The 19,248-nt window shown below is 42.3% G+C and overlaps 1 protein-coding gene across 1 annotated transcript in view; it reads left to right on the forward strand.

Annotated features, from left to right (window-relative positions):
* SLC35F1 (solute carrier family 35 member F1) overlaps window positions 1-18,898 on the forward strand; it is a 348,917-nt gene extending 330,019 nt beyond the window's left edge. The window contains exon 8 of the mRNA XM_084831493.1: window positions 18,674-18,898. Within this exon, the coding sequence (XP_084687619.1) occupies window positions 18,674-18,898 (225 nt within the window). The remainder of the gene's footprint in view (window positions 1-18,673) is intronic.
* The last annotated feature ends 350 nt before the right edge of the window (window positions 18,899-19,248 follow it).

Raw genomic sequence — 19,248 nt, forward strand, 5'->3', positions numbered from 1 at the left:
GGGCCAAATCTTGCCCTCCAGGGTTCCCCAGATGGCCACAGCCTTTCCACTGTTACGATCCTCTTTCCACCTCAACCACTGATTGTTTAGTGGATTCCTGGCTTTAGCGCAAGCTCTAAAAAGATTGAAATGCCTCTCCTAAGGCTTAGTTACTGGCAGTAAGGAAAAATATGCTGGTGTTTGCCTTTGGCCCCATCTCATTTCCTTCAGCCGTGCCCACCACTGGAATGCAGCCCCCAGGAGCTTCTCCAAAATGGAATTTGGCCCTTGGACTGAAAGAGGTTTAACACCCCAGGTTATGGGAAGATAGGCAGCTGCCCTGTACTAGATCAGATCACAAGTCCATCTAGCTCCATCTTGTCTGCTCTGATTGGCAGCAGCACCCCAGAGTCTGACTGAGTTGCTTTCCCATCCCCTGCTACCTGATTCTTTTTACTGTAGATGTCAGGGATTGAACCTGGGACCTTCTGCTTGCAAAGCAGGGGCTCTGCCCATGAGCTATGGCCCCTCTATTAAGTAGAAAGAACTCAGTTGTATACATTAAGTCATGACCTTCATAGTGTGGCCACATCAGTCACTGACTCTTATGTGCTTTCGACAATTATTACAAATTTACTTGTTTGCCCTGGCTTTTCCCAATGCTTTTAATGAAGTATTGTTTTGTAATACATTGTAAAGCACTTCAGGATTTTTTTTAAATGGGAAGTGGTATATTAATATTCTAAAATAAATATTAAAAATAAATAAAAGAAGACATACATCATAAAAAGAGGACAAAAGAGGACACTGGATTGCATATGATAATTGGCATGTATATATGCACATTTAGAAATTATTATTATGATTCAAATAGAAATATAGTGCGTCTCGCCATGGTAACCAGGTGACTTGCGTACCTGCCTGTTCAGCCTGCTGTCCAGGTGCTAATTGTTGATAGGCAACAGTCCTTAGGGTTCTTTATCTTTAAACCAGAATTGGACAGGACTGCCCTTCAAACAGAGGACTCCTTCGGAATAGAGGATGGTCCTCTGGCAGCCCATCAAATAGAGGAGCTGTCCTCAATAAAAGAGGAGTCAAGGCCACACCCCAGTATATATAATCCAAAGTAATTCCATTGACCTCTGTGTGAGCTTTCTTGTCTTGTATGAAATCCTTTCTTGACAATCTTTCCAAGTTTGTGTAAGACTATCCTGGTCAGTAATTTAGTATTTAAATGTGAAAATCTATTTATCCATTGATGCCTACCGTAGCTTCCCTTTCAGAAATTTTAGCATGAATTTCAGAACATCAGAAATGTCCATTAAATAAAATGTGTTGTGAATTGAAGGCTCAAGACACTCCTCTCCTCATGCTAGTAGATCAAGCAATGTTTTCCTTCCCAGCTGGAGGAGGAGGAGGCAGCAGGGGTGACTGGTCAGGTGCTCAAGTGGGAAGGAGCAAAACAGACATCAGCATTTGATTCACAAGTGTTAAAATAAAAAACATATGCAAGGAACTCTCTTTTTATATGACATTTGTCCTTAGCCTAAGTCAATATATAAAGCCCATCGTGTAGGGATACCGGAGAAATCCGCAACGGACTCAAATAAGTCCAGATTTCTTGCAATCTAGTCCAGGAATTCCATGCAGACTGGCATCTGTGGGTCAAACGGATTCCTCAGACATGTGACTCCCCCCCCCCAAATTTTCAGTTTCTGAAATTTAGTTGTTAGGGGGGCAGTATTCTATTTCTATACCAGCAGTAACATAGTGAGCGTTGTGTGTGTGTGTGTGTGTGTGTGTGTGTTTTAGAATGAAGTCCCCATCTTGGTGTACTCCCTGTATCCATAAAAGGACCTTTCATGGGTATTCCCCTAAGTTTGCTGATTTGGAGACTGTGGGATTCATCACACAAGGCTAAAAATCCTGCAATTTACCAGGGCTTCTGCTTCCGGAATCTTTGTGGGATTAGATTGGGTCCTTTCCACGTGGCTTAAAAAAAAAAAACTAAACTTCTGTGTGTTTCATTACAAAGCCACTAGGTGGCACTGTTGTTTTATTTGCAATAAAAGCAAATTTAAAGAGTATACCCTCATTTATATCAACTTCATGGTGGGAGGAGAGAAAATGCCGGACTCTTGTCGTCATGGAAAACAACGCGATAGAGCTCACAAAGAGCGGGAGGTTGCCTGGAGGAGGACTGTGTCATGTACAGGACCTGCAAACTTCTGTGAGTAAGCAATCTCCATAGCAGGATAAAAGCCCCGTATGAAGGAGTCCTGTGTCTTTCAAGGAAAGAGCCCTTTCCCTCCATCTTTGAAAGACGCTCAGGCAATCCCCCAACAGCAAAATTAGGGGAATGCCTATGAAAGGACACCGAGTCCTTTTATAGATATTCCAGGAAGTGCACCAACACAGGAGACTTCATGCTAAAACACACACACACAATGGTCACTGCGTTACAGCCGGTAAGTAGAATACTGCCCCCCACACACACAGACACACAACTAACTTTATTTTAAAAAGTTGCTTCTTCTGTAACCTGCTTCAAATTTATTTCCATATTTTTCTGAGTGGGAAAAATAATTATCCGAGTTCATGGGTTTGCGAACGGTGGACCTGAAAACTTAATCCAATCTGCAGACCTCATGTAGACCAGATATAATACAATCCTAACATCCCTACCAACATGGTTTGACATTAGTTCAAGAAAGGGCCCCTAATCAGCAGTACACATGGCTTAAAACACCTGCTCTGTATTAAGCTACACTAAGTAAATGGTGTGGAGAATAAGGAGAAGAGTTATTTTGCAGTTCTGGAGATATGCCACAATATGATACACATTGTAAGGCAGTGAATCTCAGGTGCCTTATTCTCATACCACTGGGGCAGTTTACAGACAGAACCACTGGTCTAATCTCTGCTGTGCTACAGCTGGTCAGGGAGGGTATTGCAGCTTTCAGGCCCAGCAGGATCAGATGACCTAAGGAGCCAATAAGATCCCACTGGGCCTTATATGACAGCTGTCTCTGATCTGATTCCATAATCATCTGATCTGTACAGACTAACGGAAGTCCTGCAAAACCACCAGACTTTGGAACTATTCTAGATTAAGCCTGCTAAGTATCACCCCAGTTATAACATTTGTGACTCCATCATAAAATCATAGCACTGAGGAGCCACAAAAGAAGGATAAGATAATTTGGATTAAAGAATGAGAACACAGCTTGGATTTTTTACAGAGGTGATTAACTGGAAAGATCAATTGTGGATGCTGTTCTCATATAGTCAGTAATATATTGTACAACTGCTAGACATCTGCTGAAGATGTCCCACTGTGTATGCAAACTGCTTTCATATATTCTGAGATTGTCCTATTATTTCAGCATTTTGGAGAGAAGTATTAAAGTCCATTCAAGAAAGAACTGGATACAATATTGCTATGGATTTTTTTAAAATGTTGCTCTACTGACCGAAAGATGTAGTAATAACTGACTTTCACATAGTGTTAGCATTATTAATAGCTGCAAAAAGTAGCATTGCACAAATTGGGGTGGCGGGGAGAGAGAACCCACAGCTTCATCCAAATTGCATAGGATCTAGCATTAATGATTGATGTTACTTATTTTTCAAGATCACATTTTAGAAAGCAGACAGGTTTGTGGAAAGATTGACTCATCATAATATATTGGAATGATGTGTATCATCCCAATATTCAATGTTTCATTTATTTTATTTGTTACAGCAGACTGTGTGTATATAGAAGTTAATTCCTTCTCATTAGAGTCAATGGAGGGGAGGGAAGAAAAAATGGCTGCCCACCACCACCTCCTGCCCAGGCTGTGGCAAGCTGACAGGACTTGGGAAATGGTGGATTCTCCTCACCACCCCGGGTAGGGTTGGTCTACATGCTTTCACATTTATACATTATGCTGGAGAAATCTTATGCCTTCACGCTGATATCTGCTGTGTCTAACATGTTGTTGTTTAGTCATTCAGTCATGTCCGACTCTTCGTGACCCCATGGACCATAACACGCCAGGCCTTCCTGTCCTGTGCTCTCTCCCGGAGCATGCTCGAGTCTATATTCATTGCATCAGTGATGCTATCTAGCCATCTCATCCTCTGCCGTCCCCTTCTCCTTTTGCCTTCAGTCTTTGCCAGCATCAGGGTCTTTTCCAGAGAGTTTTCTCTTCGCATTAGGTGGCCAAAATATTGGAGCTTCAGCTTCAGTATCTGTCCTTCCAATGAGCACTCAGGGTTGATTTCCTTTAGGATGGACTGATTTGACCTCCTTGCAGTCCAGGAGACTCGTAAGAGTCTTCTCCAGCACCACAGTTCGAAAGCATCCATTCTTCGGCGCTCAGCCTTCCTTATAGTCCAGCTCTCACAGCCATACATTACTACTGGGAAAAACATAGCTTTGATTAGATGGACCTTTGTAGGCAAGGTGATGTCTCTGCTTCTTACTATGCTGTCTAGGTTTGCCATAGATTTCCTCCCAAGGAGCAAGCGTCTTTTAATTTCATGGCTACAGTCACCGTCTGTGGTGATCTTGGAGCCCAAGAAAATAAAATCTGTCACTGCTTCCATTTCTTCCCCTTCTATATGCCAGGAAGTGATGGGGCCAGATGCCATGATCCTCATTTTTTTAATGTTGAGTTTCAAACCAGCTTTTGCACTCTCCACTTTCACCCTCAATACCACCCTCTTTAGATCCTCTTTGCTTTCTGCCATTAGGGTGGTATCGACTGCGTATCTGAGGTTGTTGATAATTCTCCCGGCAATCTTAATTCCGACCTGTGATTCATCCAACCCGGCGTTTCTCATGATGTACTCTGCTCCTTGGGAGGAAAGCTATGGCAAACCTAGACAGCATAGTAAGAAGCAGAGACATCATCTTGCCGACAAAGGTCCATCTAATCAAAGCTATGGTTTTCCCAGTAGTAATGTATGGCTGTGAGAGCTGGACTATAAGGAAGGCTGAGCGCCGAAGAATGGATGCTTTCGAACTGTGGTGCTGGAGAAGACTCTTACGAGTCCCCTGGACTGCAAGGAGGTCAAATCAGTCCATCCTAAAGGAAATCAACCCTGAGTGCTCATTGGAAGGACAGATACTGAAGCTGAAATATTTTGACCACCTAATGCGAAGAGAAAACTCTCTGGAAAAGACCCTGATGCTGGGAAAGACTGAAGGCAAAAGGAGAAGGGGACAACAGAGGATGAGATGGCTAGACAGCATCACCGATGCAATGAATATGAACTTGAGCACACTCCGGGAGAGAGTGCAGGACAGGAAGGCCTGGCGTGCTATGGTCCATGGGGTCACGAAGAGTCGGACACGACTGAACAACTGAACAACAACAACTCTGCATATAAGTTAAATAAGCAGGGTGACAATATGCAGCCTTGTCGTACTCCTTTCCCAATTTTGAACCAATTGGTTGTTCCATGTCCGGTTCTTACTGTTGCTTCTTGACCCTCGTACAGGTTTCTCAGGAGACAGGTAAGGTGGTCTGGTACTCCCATCTCTTTAAGAATTTGCCACAGTTTGTTGTGATCCACACAATCAAAGGCTTTAGCATAGTCAATGAAGCAGAAATAGACGTTTTTCTGGAATTCTCTTGCTTTCTCCATGATCCAGCAAATGTTGGCGATTTGATCTCTAGTTCCTCTGCCTCTTCGAAACCCAGCTTGTACTTCTGGTAGTTCTTGGTTCGCATACTGCTGAAGCCTAGCTTGTAGGATTTTGAGCATAACCTTGCTGGCATGTGAAATGGACGCAATTGTGCGGTAGTTTGAACACTCTTTGGCGTTGCCCTTCTTTGGAATTGGAATGTAAACTGACCTTTTCCAGTCTTGTGGCCACTGTTGAGTGTTCCAAATTTGTTGGCATATTGAATGCAGCACTTTAACAGCATCATCTTTTAGGATCTTAAATAGCTCAGCTGGAATACTGTTATCTCCACTAGCTTTGTTGTTACTAATGCTTCCTAAGACCCACTTGACTTCACTCTCTAGGATGTCTGGCTCAAGTTCAGGGACCACACTATCATGGCTATCAGGGGCATTAAGATCTTTCCTGTTTAGTTCTTCTGTGTATTCTTTCCACCTCTTCTTAATTTCATCTGCTTCTGTTAGGTCCCTGCCTTCTTTGTCCTTTATCATGCCCGTCTTTGCACAAAACGTTCCCTTGAGATCTCCAATTTTCTTGAAGAGATCTCTAGTCTTTCCTATTCTGTTGTTTTCCTTGATTTCTTTGCATTGTTCATTTAAGAAGGCCTTCTTGTCTCTCCTTGCTATTCTCTGGAACTCTGCATTCAGTTGGATATATCTTCCCCTTTCTCCCTTGTTTTTCACTTCCCTTCTTTCCTCAGCTACTTGTAAAGCCTCATCAGACAGCCACTTGGCTTTCTTGCATTTCATTTTCTTTGAGATGGATTTTGTTGCTGCCTCCTGAACAATGTTACGGACCTCCGTCCATAGTTCCTCAGGCACTCTGTCTATCAGGTCTAATCCTTTAAATCTATTTGTCACCTCCACTGTATATTCAGAAGGGATATGATTGAGGTCATACCTGAATGGTTTAGTGGATTTCCCTACGTTCTTCAATTTCAGCCGAAATTTTGCAAGAAGCAGCTCATGATCTGAACCACAGTCAGCTCCAGGTCTTGTTTTTACTGACTGTATAGAGCTTCTCCATCTTTGGCTGTAAAGGACATAATCAATCTGATTTCGATATTGACCATCTGGTGATGTCCGTGTGTAGAGTCACCTGTTGTGCTGTTGGAAAAGAGTGTTTGCTATGATCAGCATGTTCTCTTGGCAAAACTCGATTCGCCTTTGTCCTGCTTCATTTTGTACACCAAGGCCATGCTTGCCTGTTATCCCGGTGATTTCTTGACTTCCTACTTTAGCATTCCAATCCCCTATGATGAAGAGGACATCTTTTTTTGGTGTTAGTTCTAGAAGGTGTTGTAGGTCTTCATAGAACCGATCAACCTCAGCTTCTTCGGCCTCAGTGGTTGGGGCATAGACTTGAATTACTGTGATGTTGCATGGTTTGCCTTGGATTCATACTGAAATCATTCTATCGTTTTTGAGATTGTACCCCAGTACTGCTTTTCCCACCCTTTTGTTGACTATGAGTGCTACTCCATTTCTTCTAAGGGATTCTTGCCCACAGTAGTAGATATGATAGTCACCTGAATTAAATTCGCCCATGCCTGTCCATTTTAGTTCGCTGATTCCCAAGATGTCGATGTTCAATCTTGCCATCTCATGTTTGACCACCTCCAGCTTACCTTGATTCATTGATCTGACATTCCAGGTTCCTAAACAGTATTGTTCTTTACAGCATCGGATTTTCTTTTCACCACCAGACACATCCACAGCTGAGTGTCCTTTCGGCTTTGGCCCAGCCGCTTCACTCTCTCTGGCGCTACTTGGAAATACCCTCTGCTCTTCCCCAGTAGTATATTGGACACCTTCTGACCTGAGGGGCTCATCTTCCGTCGTCATCTCTTTTAGCCTTGTAATACGTTCCATGGGGTTTTCTTGGCAAGAATACTGGACTGGGTTGCCATTTCCTTCTCCAGTGGACCACATTTTGTCAGAACTCTCCGCCATGACCTGTCCGTCTTGGGTGGCCCTGCACGGCATAGCTTATGGCTTCACTGAGTTACGCAAGCCCCTTCGCCACAACAAGGCAGTGATCCATGAAGGGGGTGTCTAACATGACTTCAAAGTAATTACAGTTCTCATGGCCCTTGAGTCACAGAGGCTACTTTCAATGTCTGTGTGTGGTTGCTTCCTGCTTGTGGCAAGTCATTCTTGTGTAGCCATTGGGTGCTACACCACCCAAACAGGATTAAGGTTTGTTTATTTGTTTTTCATGATACCATGGGCAACCTTTTCTCACATCCAGCAGGCTGTAGTTGGGGATCCAGCCTATTCGGCAATGTCAAGCAGCCACCTTGAGCCTTGTGGTTATATGGATTCATCCCTAATAGAAGATAAATGGTTCTTTCTTACCCAAACACATCTGAATTTAGGGTTATAACAGTTACTGCTAATACATTTTTAAGGTCTTGTAAACTTCATCTTTTAGCCTTTAAAGCCAGTAGCAATTTATCTATAGTATAATCTCATGATGGCTGTGTGTACTACAACAGGCTAAATCTTTGACTGTGTCTGTGGTTAAAGAATAATTGTTGAACCTAAGTAGGTCTTGGCCTGATCAAAGCAGAATGGTAAGGGTGACTACCTCGGTGCCTCACACAACTTGCTCTGAGCTTTCTGGTACAATAGATACAAATGATTAGAGGAAGAAGTTGGATGTTCATTCAGGAAAGCAAAAGAAACGGTGACCCAGTTCGCATGTAACAATAGTTCCTGAGTTGTCCTGGTGGCTGAGCAGGAAAGTGAGTGTGCTGCCCTCCGCATGCTCATCACTTCTGCTTTCAATCCACAACCTAGGAATGCCACGTTCATGACATCTGAACCCAGGAATTCTGGGATGTTTTGTGGTTAAACAACCCAGAATTAACCCAGCAATCGCCCATGATTTGTTGTTGGGTTAACTCTGCGTTGTTTAACTGCTTAACAACCCATTGTTTCTGATTCCACATATCACTGTAACAACCCAGGAATGGACCACAGCGATTCCAGGGTTAAACAACCCAAGAATTGCTGTGACATGCGAACAGGTCAATATCTTGGGTTGGATTCAGCTTCTTTTCTGCCAGCTGGAGTATTCCCTGAGTAGAGTTATGCTCAGAACACTCCCACTGATGGAAAGCAAGTGAGGAAACCTTTGCTGATTCCCCCCTCCTTTTGCAGCCCCCACCACCACCTCCCTCTTTGTTATGGAGGGTCCCCCAAACCTCTGGAGCAATTTGAGGGGGCATAGGGAACTACAGAGGGAAGAGGGGATCAACAAAGATCACCACTGCCTCTATTCCACCTGTGGCATTCCACTTCTGCGTCAGAAACCTCCCCACAGACAGACACACCCCTTTTCTGTCCAACTCCGTGTCATTTATCTTGCCTGTTAAGCAACTTTAAATAATCTAAGCAGTCTAAGACAGAACTAGTGCTTTCTAAAAACAAAACAAAACCATTCCATTTTCCTTCCCTTCATAAGGTGTAATTCAACTTATCTCATATTCTGTTGTTATGCCAAGCATTTCTCTTCCTTGGTACTACACATTAGGGGATAGGGGCAGTGTATAGACAGCAGCTGTTTTCATAGGCAGCCACAGCGTGTTTTTTGTAATTTTTTATTCTACCCAAAGTTTCTGTTGAAGGGCGGATTTGGGATGAAAAACAGTGCATTTGCTCAAAACATCTCTCATTCATTAGGGTTAGTTTGATATGATCATCACATATAATTCAGTGGCTGTAGAAGATTTTGATGCAGAACAGTGCCCAAGCATGGCAGAACCTTAGCGAAACCTCATCGTTGCATTCCTCCCAGGTGACTTACACAGTAACTCATGTTGAATGTAATGAGCTGCAGCTGCACATAACTTGCCTCTTTGTGTATGAGAATGAACTACATTTGTATGGGGGAGATAAAGAATAGAATTCTCTGGCAGCCATACTGTATGCACACATTGTGAAACTCAATGGAGAAGGAATAAACAAGAGACCCAAGCTGAATCAATTATAGTAACCTTGCTTTTCAGCACCATTAGCTTCAAATATAGCAATGCAGAATCGATTACTACAGGCAGCTGGCACTTTATTAATTTTTTACGCCCACAAACAAAACAAAACACACAAAAAGACCGCTGTCAAGTGGCATCTGATGAAATTAATCACTGGAGAATGTTAAAAAGTTAATAAATGGGAAGAAAGAAAAGGCTTTATTTGTAAATGTTTCTGAAACGACAACTCTAGCACCATTATGTACACTTAAAGAAAACCCATAACTACTTTAGCACTGACTTTCTTAAGACAGTGCTGCCAAGATGTGTAACACATGTAAGTCCCTTGATCTATGTCCATAAAGCCAGGGGCACCAGTAGGAAGCGCTGAGCTTCTACAGTAATCCAGTCTTTTAGCAGCTGTAGAAGTAATTGTAAAACTGGAGTTAGAAAGCCCTCTGCTTCCCCTTCTTCTTTCTGCTTTTCCCTTTGAGCGTATGGCTCCTATAAAATGACCTGCTGGCCAGCTTTCTATTTATTATTAACTTCAAAAAAGGGAGAGTAATACAACCCCTGTTAACTTGTTTCCCTTTTGATACAAGCCAAGATGAAGGCCATATATTGGCTTAAGCAAAAACAAGGAATGGTATTGCAGAAGTGTTCAACATGAAGCCCAGTTTTGATCCCTTTGGTGGGAGGGGACCAATTGCCTAGAGACTCACACTTGGAGAGGGGCACATGAGCACTGACAAACAGTACAATCTTGAGAAAAGAAGGAAGGGTGTCATTAAATGAAAATGCAGTCCCTGAGTTACTCCAGGTTGTTTTTCTTTAAATTCCAGGCCAGTGCTCAGACAGCCAATAGCTCACATGCTAAGACTTGCACCATGACCTGCAGATTGCCTTCTTGCAGCAACCACAAAGCGAACCTTCTCTGTGGTGGCACCCAATTTATCAAACCTGGTATTTGAGAGGCCCCAACTGTATCATGCTTTAGGTGCCAATTAAAGACCCATTTCTTTACCCAGGCCTTCCCTTAGTGAATGTGCTGCCCAGTCTGTTTGTTTGCAATTATGGTGTTGTATTGGTTTTAGTTAATTTTAATGTTTTTTAATGTTTTATATTAATGTTTTAGCAATTTTAATGTATTTTAATTATACTTTAATGTATATTATTGTGAACCACTTAAAGATATTTTTAAGTATGTTCAGCAGTATATAAATCTATTAAATAGTAAATAATAATAAATATGAGCTGCTTCACATGGTAAGGATAGTTAAATGTGATAAAGTGTCTGTGTGTGGAGCGCTTACTTGGCTAAGTATTTATCCATGGCCCTGTGACACAGAAATGGGACCTGAAATTCTGAACAGGTTCCCCAATACAAGCTCATCATGTAGTTACTTGGACACTTGGTTTCACAGAGCTTGATGACTTATAGTTGAACGTATGAGCTAGCAGCACTGAAAACCATTGGGATTTAGGTTATGAGCCAAGTTGTTGTCCTCTTCTGCTTGTTATATAGCACATGGTTTTAACTTAGGTGCTTAAGAAAAAAAAATTGTTAGTGAGGTCATATGAAAGTTCCCTTTGTGATGTTAAACCTCTGGTGGCTCATTTACACGTGCAAGTCACTGCTTGTTCCTGCAGCCATAGAGCATAGAGAACATGCTGTATGTGTGGTGTAGCCTAAAGGGAATCACAGTCATCGTAAAACAAGGGGATCAGAAGGAAGGAAGTAAAGGCTAGGAAGAGAAAAAGATGTTCCTGCCTTCTCCCTTGTCAAACATTTACAGCACAGTCCTCTGCTCAGAAGTAAGCCTCTTTGAGTTAGATGGGACTTATTCCCAGGTAAGTGAGTATAGGATTGCACCCTCGGGAAATGACATTTGTAGAAGAGAGTACAGAATGGAAGGGAAATTCTGGCCACACGGACCTAGCCAGTATGATTTAGCAGAGACTTAGGCTCATGACATTAGCACCAAAAAGGAGTCCTGGCAGAAAACCTGCAAAGGCTTTTAAGTTTTATATGAAGCCAAACACTGGCATGTTTTCTCGTGGTTGTAGGTGAAAAATGAAATTCCTCAGACTGCATTATAATTTCCCCCACCCCAGTCTTAAATATCTGCTTTTCTGAAAATCTTTCTAGGCTTTCTTTTCTTTCTTTCTTTCTTTCTTTCTTTCTTTCTTTCTCTTTCCTTCCTTCCTTCCTTCCTTCCTATTCTGAATGCTAGGTTGAAGTCTCTAGCACTAGATGTTTTTATAAAAGAAAAACGTGTTCCAGTCTCTGGGATAAAGGAAAAGTCTGTGAAGCTCTTTCCTTGCCTCAGTACAGAACAATCAAGGCAAGTGGCAGTGGTCAGGGGAAATGGCTTCCTTTTCATTCAGGTCCCAACTTGTCACATTACACATCTGCATCCTTTTGGCAAGGAAGGTGCACAGAAGTGTCAACACTGAGACAATGTGCATTATCTGTAAAATGGAAGTCACAAGTCTCTGCCTGCCAAGGATGTTTTGAGAACAAAATCCATAAATGTTAGGGGGCACTCAAACTGTGGGTAATGTGTTATATTTAAATCCTATGATGGCTTAAATGTTATACAGTCCTTATGTCACTCAGCACCATTTTATGAAGTAGTTATTTCCACTTCAGGTTCAAGGTAAAGTATCTGTTTTTCCATTTTCTACAATCCTCTGTATTAATAGCGACCTCAATTCTCAAGTGCTGTTGCTTGTGTAGCCAAAATGACATCATCCATGCATGGGGCCCCCAATGTTTGCAGAAGAATAGTACATCTGTGTGGGAACCTAAGGGTACGGGGGGCGGGAAATCCAAAGCAACCCTATGAGGGACTGAGGATGCTCAGTGCACACAGAATGCATACTGATTGTTGCAGGGGAAAACAGAAAACAATGGGGAAGGACAGAATGGAGTAACTTGAAACCTGAACAGAAGTATTTGATACTGGAACATTTTGTTCCAGGTCCCACTCGTCCCCATCTTATGCAGCATTTTTCTGTGAAACAGAGTTGATTTTTCTCCTTTTCTTTCTAGCCTGTTGATATAGTAATTAGAGATGCACTTGTCCTCTAGACCCAGAACTACAGTTCTTGTCTTGTATTTGGTTTCATGGGGCTCCTTCACACTGAGCTTTTATTCTGCGATTGAGTTTACTCTCTCGTGGAAGTTTGCAGGCTCTTTAGATGACGCTGTGAGCCCTCCAGGGCATCTCCTGCACTAAATACCCTTTGTTCCATTTTTAAATAGATCACAGATAATGAGCTATCAAATTACCCCCTTGTGTTCCGCTTCAGTTTCCTCCGTGAAAAGAGGAGCGAGATCAATAAAAGATCATGGAAGACTCAGATACGGGAGAAGGAAGGGGAAGGGGTGGGGGGAAAGGAAGCATGTGAAAAAGGGAGATGTTGTGATCCTGCATTTAAAACAGAAGCAGAAAGCCCCATTTTAAATGCAGGATTTTAGGCTGGTGTAGAGATGCCCATGGTGCCTCTGTCTTCCCATTAAACACCAAGGAAAACTCAACCTGCTGCTTTGTAGGGATGTCCTTGTTGTTTTTCTTTATAACCAGGTTTTTAGTGAAAATATTTTAAATCTGATGACATCAATCATGTGTGTGCAAATTTCAAAAGGCTTCGGTGTTTATTACTGATAACTGAGTACTTCCATTTCTTCTCCCATCACCCAGCACTCAACAGGATACACTTGAATTCAACAGAACTGATATGCAACTGTGTAATGGACTGAAGTCTCAGTTTGGAGATATAAGTAGGAGAAACTAGTTCTGGTTTCTGTTCATTTCAACAGGAGTAGGACAAATTTGGTTTTTACTGAATCCTTCTTTGCAGCTAGCAATTTCCTGATTTACCTGATTTGCCTAAATAGTTCTTTTAACTGGTTTTGAGGGGGGGTAGCTAACACTGCATTACAAGGATGGTGGTGTTACCAGAATCTGAGTTATTTTATAGAACTCCATGGTTAAGTATTCAGACCAGTCCTTGTTATTGTTATTTTCATTTATATCCCATATTTCACAAGAAGATGTTAGGATCTCTTCCAGTTACCAAGAATAAGCAGGTTTAAGCTCATCCTGTCAGATATTTGATTTTGCTCCACATTTCTGGCCCTTATTTTGCATGAGATTTGGTTATAAGTTTAAAATAATATTTTATGCCACTGTGGTATTTTTATGTTCAGTGGTATATAAATGTGTGCAAACAAATAAATTGTGTAACACCTGTTTTCACTGGGAATATTCAGTAGGAGGCAGAAAATGAATCTTAATTATGGCTTTGTAGAATTGTATTTTTCAAATGGGAATTGTATCAAAATAGTTCACAGAGAGTTTTGATTAGTCAAGATTTGGATTCATCCTCTTTGATGCTTCTGTCAAGGCAGAAGCAATGCACAGATATACATGACTGAATGCTAAATAGATTAGAAATGTGACTAGAGAGACCACTGTGCTTTTAATTTATTGCATTGGGAAACACTACTAAGGACTTTCCGTTTTTGAACTGAATGAGAATGTCATAAGAGTTTGCCTTCATAATCTAGAATAGATATGTTTGTTCCCATTTTCTGGAAAGTTGTCCTCTGCTTCCTCACTTAGACCCATGATTGTTTCAATTTTTTGTTTGTTTAGAACTTAAAGCCCACTGTTAAAGTTACTAGTCTGGGGAACCTTTGTACCCCAGTCCTCCCTTGTAGCCCTGTAGCTCTGCCAGTTTTTTCAAAGAGCAACCAGAATGGCGCCATAGGAACCAAGCACTAATCCTTCCGCCTGACAACATCACAGTCCATCCAGAAGACATCAGGGCTTGCAATGAATGCCAAGACAACCATGAACAGCCAACTCCATGTCTTGTACTTCAAAAGCCGTTGTTCAATGTTAAAATATGACTAACTGATGTTCCAGCATTGTAGTCCATCTCTGGTAGATACCCTGCATGCTTAATGGAGGTTGGATAAAGCATGGGCTTCAAACTCGTTATAGGAAAATTAATGGGCAATAATCCATTGATCTAAACAGCAGCAGTCAGCCCACTGGAGCAAATGCACTGCAATTTTTCTAACTCCTCTTATTTCCATTATACAAAGGGGAAAATAATTTCCCATTGAGCTGAGGTTGGTTGCCAAGATTTTGTATTTGACTCCAGTCATTCTTCTAACCTCCTTATAGGGAGAGGAAAAAAGAGTTCTTACGATAAACAGAAAAGGAGCCATTGATGGACAGATCATTCTTTTATCCTATTGTGTTTGCAGCCTTTAAAGATTGCCCATATATAGATCATGGGTATTGGAAGTGATAAATTATAACTCCACCTGGTCATCTAAAAGCCAGGCTGCTGTGGTGAGTGACACAGTGGGACAGAAGCAATGTCCCAAGGCAGCCTCCTCCAGTCTGCCACTCCCACCACTCCCATTGGCCATGCTGACTGGGGCTGATGGAGGGCACTATGTGGGGGAAGGCTGTCATAGGCCTTATCGGTATTCAGGACTTTCCTAGTACAGTAGCAAAAACTGTTATGCCACAAAACACTCTTACAACCTCAGTGCTCAAAGTGGCACCAGTATCCTCATATCAAATGAGGTAGGAAAAGGAAATTTTGAAAAGAGGGAAGAAGCAATCATATAAAAAGTGAAAGTAAAACTGTTGAGCTTGTTTTCTGTCATGATCCAACAAGCCCCCAAAGCAATCCAGTCATTGTCCATCTAGCAGTAGGCAAGCTGCACAAGTCCCTCAGATATGGCAACAGACCTAATTTCCACAGTGCTGAAGATCTCATCTCAGACCACCTCACTGAGGTCAATCGCATGTGGAAGCTGCCCTCCAGCATCGCTGCTGTTTGACATGGTATTTTCAGCTGCCAAGGCAACAAGCAGTTGTACTAAATCACCCAGTGAGACATGAAGGCTAAGAGGGATAAGCAATTAACAACTTGAGGAAAAAAACTTGAGGCCTGGCCTTCTTCCCACTGGACAGCCCTCCCGCTAACACACTTTGAATGTTCCTCATTAAGGTATCCCCCTTTCTGAAGTGTGCCTGTCAGGCCTGTAGCCAGTCTGAATGTTCTGGGGGAGCCGCCAAAATAGGGGGGCAGTTCATCTGGTTTGCAGGCCTTTTAAAGACAACATTGTAAACTTTTTAATTATTTGTTAAAAGGGGGGCAGAGAAAATTTAGAGGGGGCCAGTCCATCCCCCCAGCCCACCTCTGGCTACAGGCCTGTGCCTGTTACATTCTAGCTGTGGCAAACTGCAGCAAATATAGCCATCATCAGAGGGCCAGGTTTTTTGAATGTTCAGATATTTTAAAATGTCTGTCAACATATTAAATGCACCAGTATTAACCCCCTAGTCCTGCTCACAGTCCCAGGAGATTTTTCAGAAATGAATACTGGAGCTCAGCAATATTGCAACAATCAGAGGAACTATGACTTCCCCCAGACCAGTGGTTGGTTTAAATGTCTTAGTAAATGAATTAGGCTCATTTACTGTTTTCTTACAGGATCACAGAACTATGTCAGGATTACCAAAGCATATCCTGTCTAATAATTTAACTCTCTACTTCTAACATTTCCCTAAAATGAAAAGAGGAACGCATTTTTTGTATAAAACCAAGTCCTGTGGCCATATAAAAACAATTAGGACAAACCTACAGGCAGTTTTGTTCAGATTACTACATGAAGATCCTGTGCAATGGCCTGGAAATTGTAATTTTCAATAACTGGTGTATATTCTTTAATACAAGTTTGTGTTGTGTCTCCAAAACGTTTTATTATCTGAAGCTGAACGGGTTTTCCTTTCAGGTTTTCGTTGATTAAGTCAGTTATTCAATGCATATCTTTTGACTCTTTCAGTTCTTTGTTTACCATTATGTAGGGGAAGGTAGAACCAGTAGATTGTGGATGATTGACCAATTTCTCATGACCTGCCCGATACCTCCTGGCATACTTGCAAAGAATGCTAGACCAAACAGAACTTGCTCTGATCTAAGAAGACACTTCTCCTGTTCTTAAGCAAGAATGCATACTCGGGATCATTCAAAACAGATTATTTAAGGCCGTAACTGTTAAGGGATTCTGAGTACATCCTCTTGAGTTCTTAAGTTAAAATATATTGTTCAATGGGGATTGCATGGAAGGCTGAAATCACGCTACTCCTGATCTGGCAGTATTGGGCAAAGGTGAACCATAAATTCCATTTAGACTTACCTTGTTTGTAGACATATAGCAAAGTCAGTACCCCCATGGCCCTTCCGATATAGTGCTGATTCACACATGAAATTGCCACATGAAATTGGCAGGCCTGATGAAGAGGCACTTAGCTCACAAAATGACCCATGTTTAATTCACAACACCTCAGCTTATTTTGTCATGATGCTGTAAATATGAGTTTGGCATCCTCTGGAGTATTACCATATTTTAACCTTATTCCGTTGAGATTGTTTGTTGTTGCTGCTGTTGTTGTTTTAATCTTTACTTTTTTAGGGAGCAGTCCTATGGCCGCTTGACGGTGGCTAGATGGCCATAGGATATCTGGTTTTCCGGGAACCAACCTCCCCCCTCTCCCACGCTGCCTCGGAGGCAGTGCGCAACAGCCCCGTCCTCTGCGTTCGCAAGAGGAGCACAGAGCGGCTGAAAGGGGGCATTCCAGGGGGCGTTCTGGGGCAGGGAGGGTGGAAATGCCTGTATGACACATCCAGTATGTCGTACAGCAGCCTCCTCCCCCACGCAGCCCTCCCATGGCTAGACAACTGCAATCAGCTGTCTAGCCAAAAATGCAGGACAGGAGGAGTGCGAAGGGAATGATCCCCTCCATGCTTCTCCTGCCCTGCATTGGATAGGCGGTCGCTTACGAATTCAGAGGGGGCTGCCTATCTCGACAGGATTGCACCCTTAATTGATTGCCCTTGGATTTGTCAAATTCTTATTTTTGTTGCTGCTCTGTGTGCCTGCATGTGTGTGAAAGAGAGAGAGTTATTTATGGTGCAATCCTATACATGTCTACTTGGAAGTAAATCCCATTGAGTTCAGCGGGATTTACTTCCAGGTAAGTGGACATAGGATTGCAGCCTTAATTTTTTTTTCCAGTTTATTGTCTTTTATCACTTATTGTTTTTGTACTACTACTACAAAAAGCAGAGTAACACAAAATAAATCATAAATTACCACCTGCCCCTATGTATTTTCACTCAGAAGATAGGTAAATAGACCCAGTGTGTTCAGAGAGGCTCACTCCCACATAATGGTGCATGGGACTGCAGCCTTAGTTCATCTTTGTAGTGTTTCACCACCATGCAGAAATCTCTTGACAGAAATCACAGAGCGTCTATTGTGTCCCTTTCTACATGGCATTTAATTTTTCCAGAACAGGCTGTGGTAGTTCTCTTTCCTTTATGAACTGACTGACTCTAAAGTCATTCACAACACTGCTCCTCAGCAAGAAATTCTAAAACCTATTGATCTGTTTGGTAATTATGCTGTTCATTGCTTCTAAGTTTTAATCTTCTCGTTTTTAATTCTGCGGTTGAAATTCTGTGAGTTGGTATCCTTGGAATATATCTGTTATTTCTTGGGAAATTCCAGTGGCTGTTGGTCAAAAGCAATAAAGGTTTACAGACTATGGAGCAAGACATTCTAGATTTTCAAAGTTCAAAACAAAAGACAAGATGATACAGAATAAACGAACGTACAGTTTTGCAGATTTAAATAATCAGGTTTTGGCACCAAGTTTTGGCTTTGGCACAGCCCTACTTAAGGGAAATCTTACCTTGTAGAGCAGAGGCGGGGAACCTGTGGCCCTCCAGATGCTGTCCTCGCCAGCAGGGCAAATGGTCAGGCATGACAGGAGTTCAACAAAATCTGGGGAGCCCCACAAGATGCCCATCCCTGTTGCAGAGCAAAGATTTCCTGGATTCAACTGAAGCACAGTGTGATGTCCCCTTACTGTTTGCCATCACCTTTTGTCTTGTTTGGCTTCACCAGCATGCTTATTACTAGCTTTATTCTTGTTTCTGTTTAGTTTTCAGGACTTTATCTTCTGTCATTCTTCACAATCCTTGTTGGGCTGGTGCTGTACTCCTCCACATCCACATACGTTGCCCAAGATCCACGGGTGTACAAGCAGTTCCGAAACCCTTCAGGACCTGTTGTAGACTTGCCAGCCGCTGGGCAGCTAGAACCTTCAGTAACGTACACCAGTCTAGGCCAGGAAACAGAAGAAGAACCTCACGTCCGAGTTGCCTAAACTCAGGCCCTTGCCATCCTTGGCGGAGTTTGTATCTCCATTATCTCTGTATCATTCATAGAGAAAGGTATTTACCAGATGCAGTTACTCAGGTGGGCTGCAAGGTAGCAAATAGGGAAGGCTTGTAAAAATACAGACTAAATTGTTTCTAAGTGTGACTGAATGGCTAAGAAGAGTGGTAACTCTCAGTACTTTGCTTAGGGTTGTGCTTCTCAAACTGGAGTTCCTCAGAAACTCACCAGGGGTTCCTTACGAAATGTTGGGCAAGCTTTCCCGAAGGATAGCTTGCTTATCACCAAGTACCCCTTGGAATGTGTACAATGGGTATATTCTGGCATGCACACTCGGTT

The sequence above is a fragment of the Heloderma suspectum genome, chromosome 1 (genome assembly GCF_057233095.1).
Source record: "Heloderma suspectum isolate Gila_16-S chromosome 1, 16-S_ref, whole genome shotgun sequence".
Taxonomy (NCBI): domain Eukaryota; kingdom Metazoa; phylum Chordata; class Lepidosauria; order Squamata; family Helodermatidae; genus Heloderma; species Heloderma suspectum.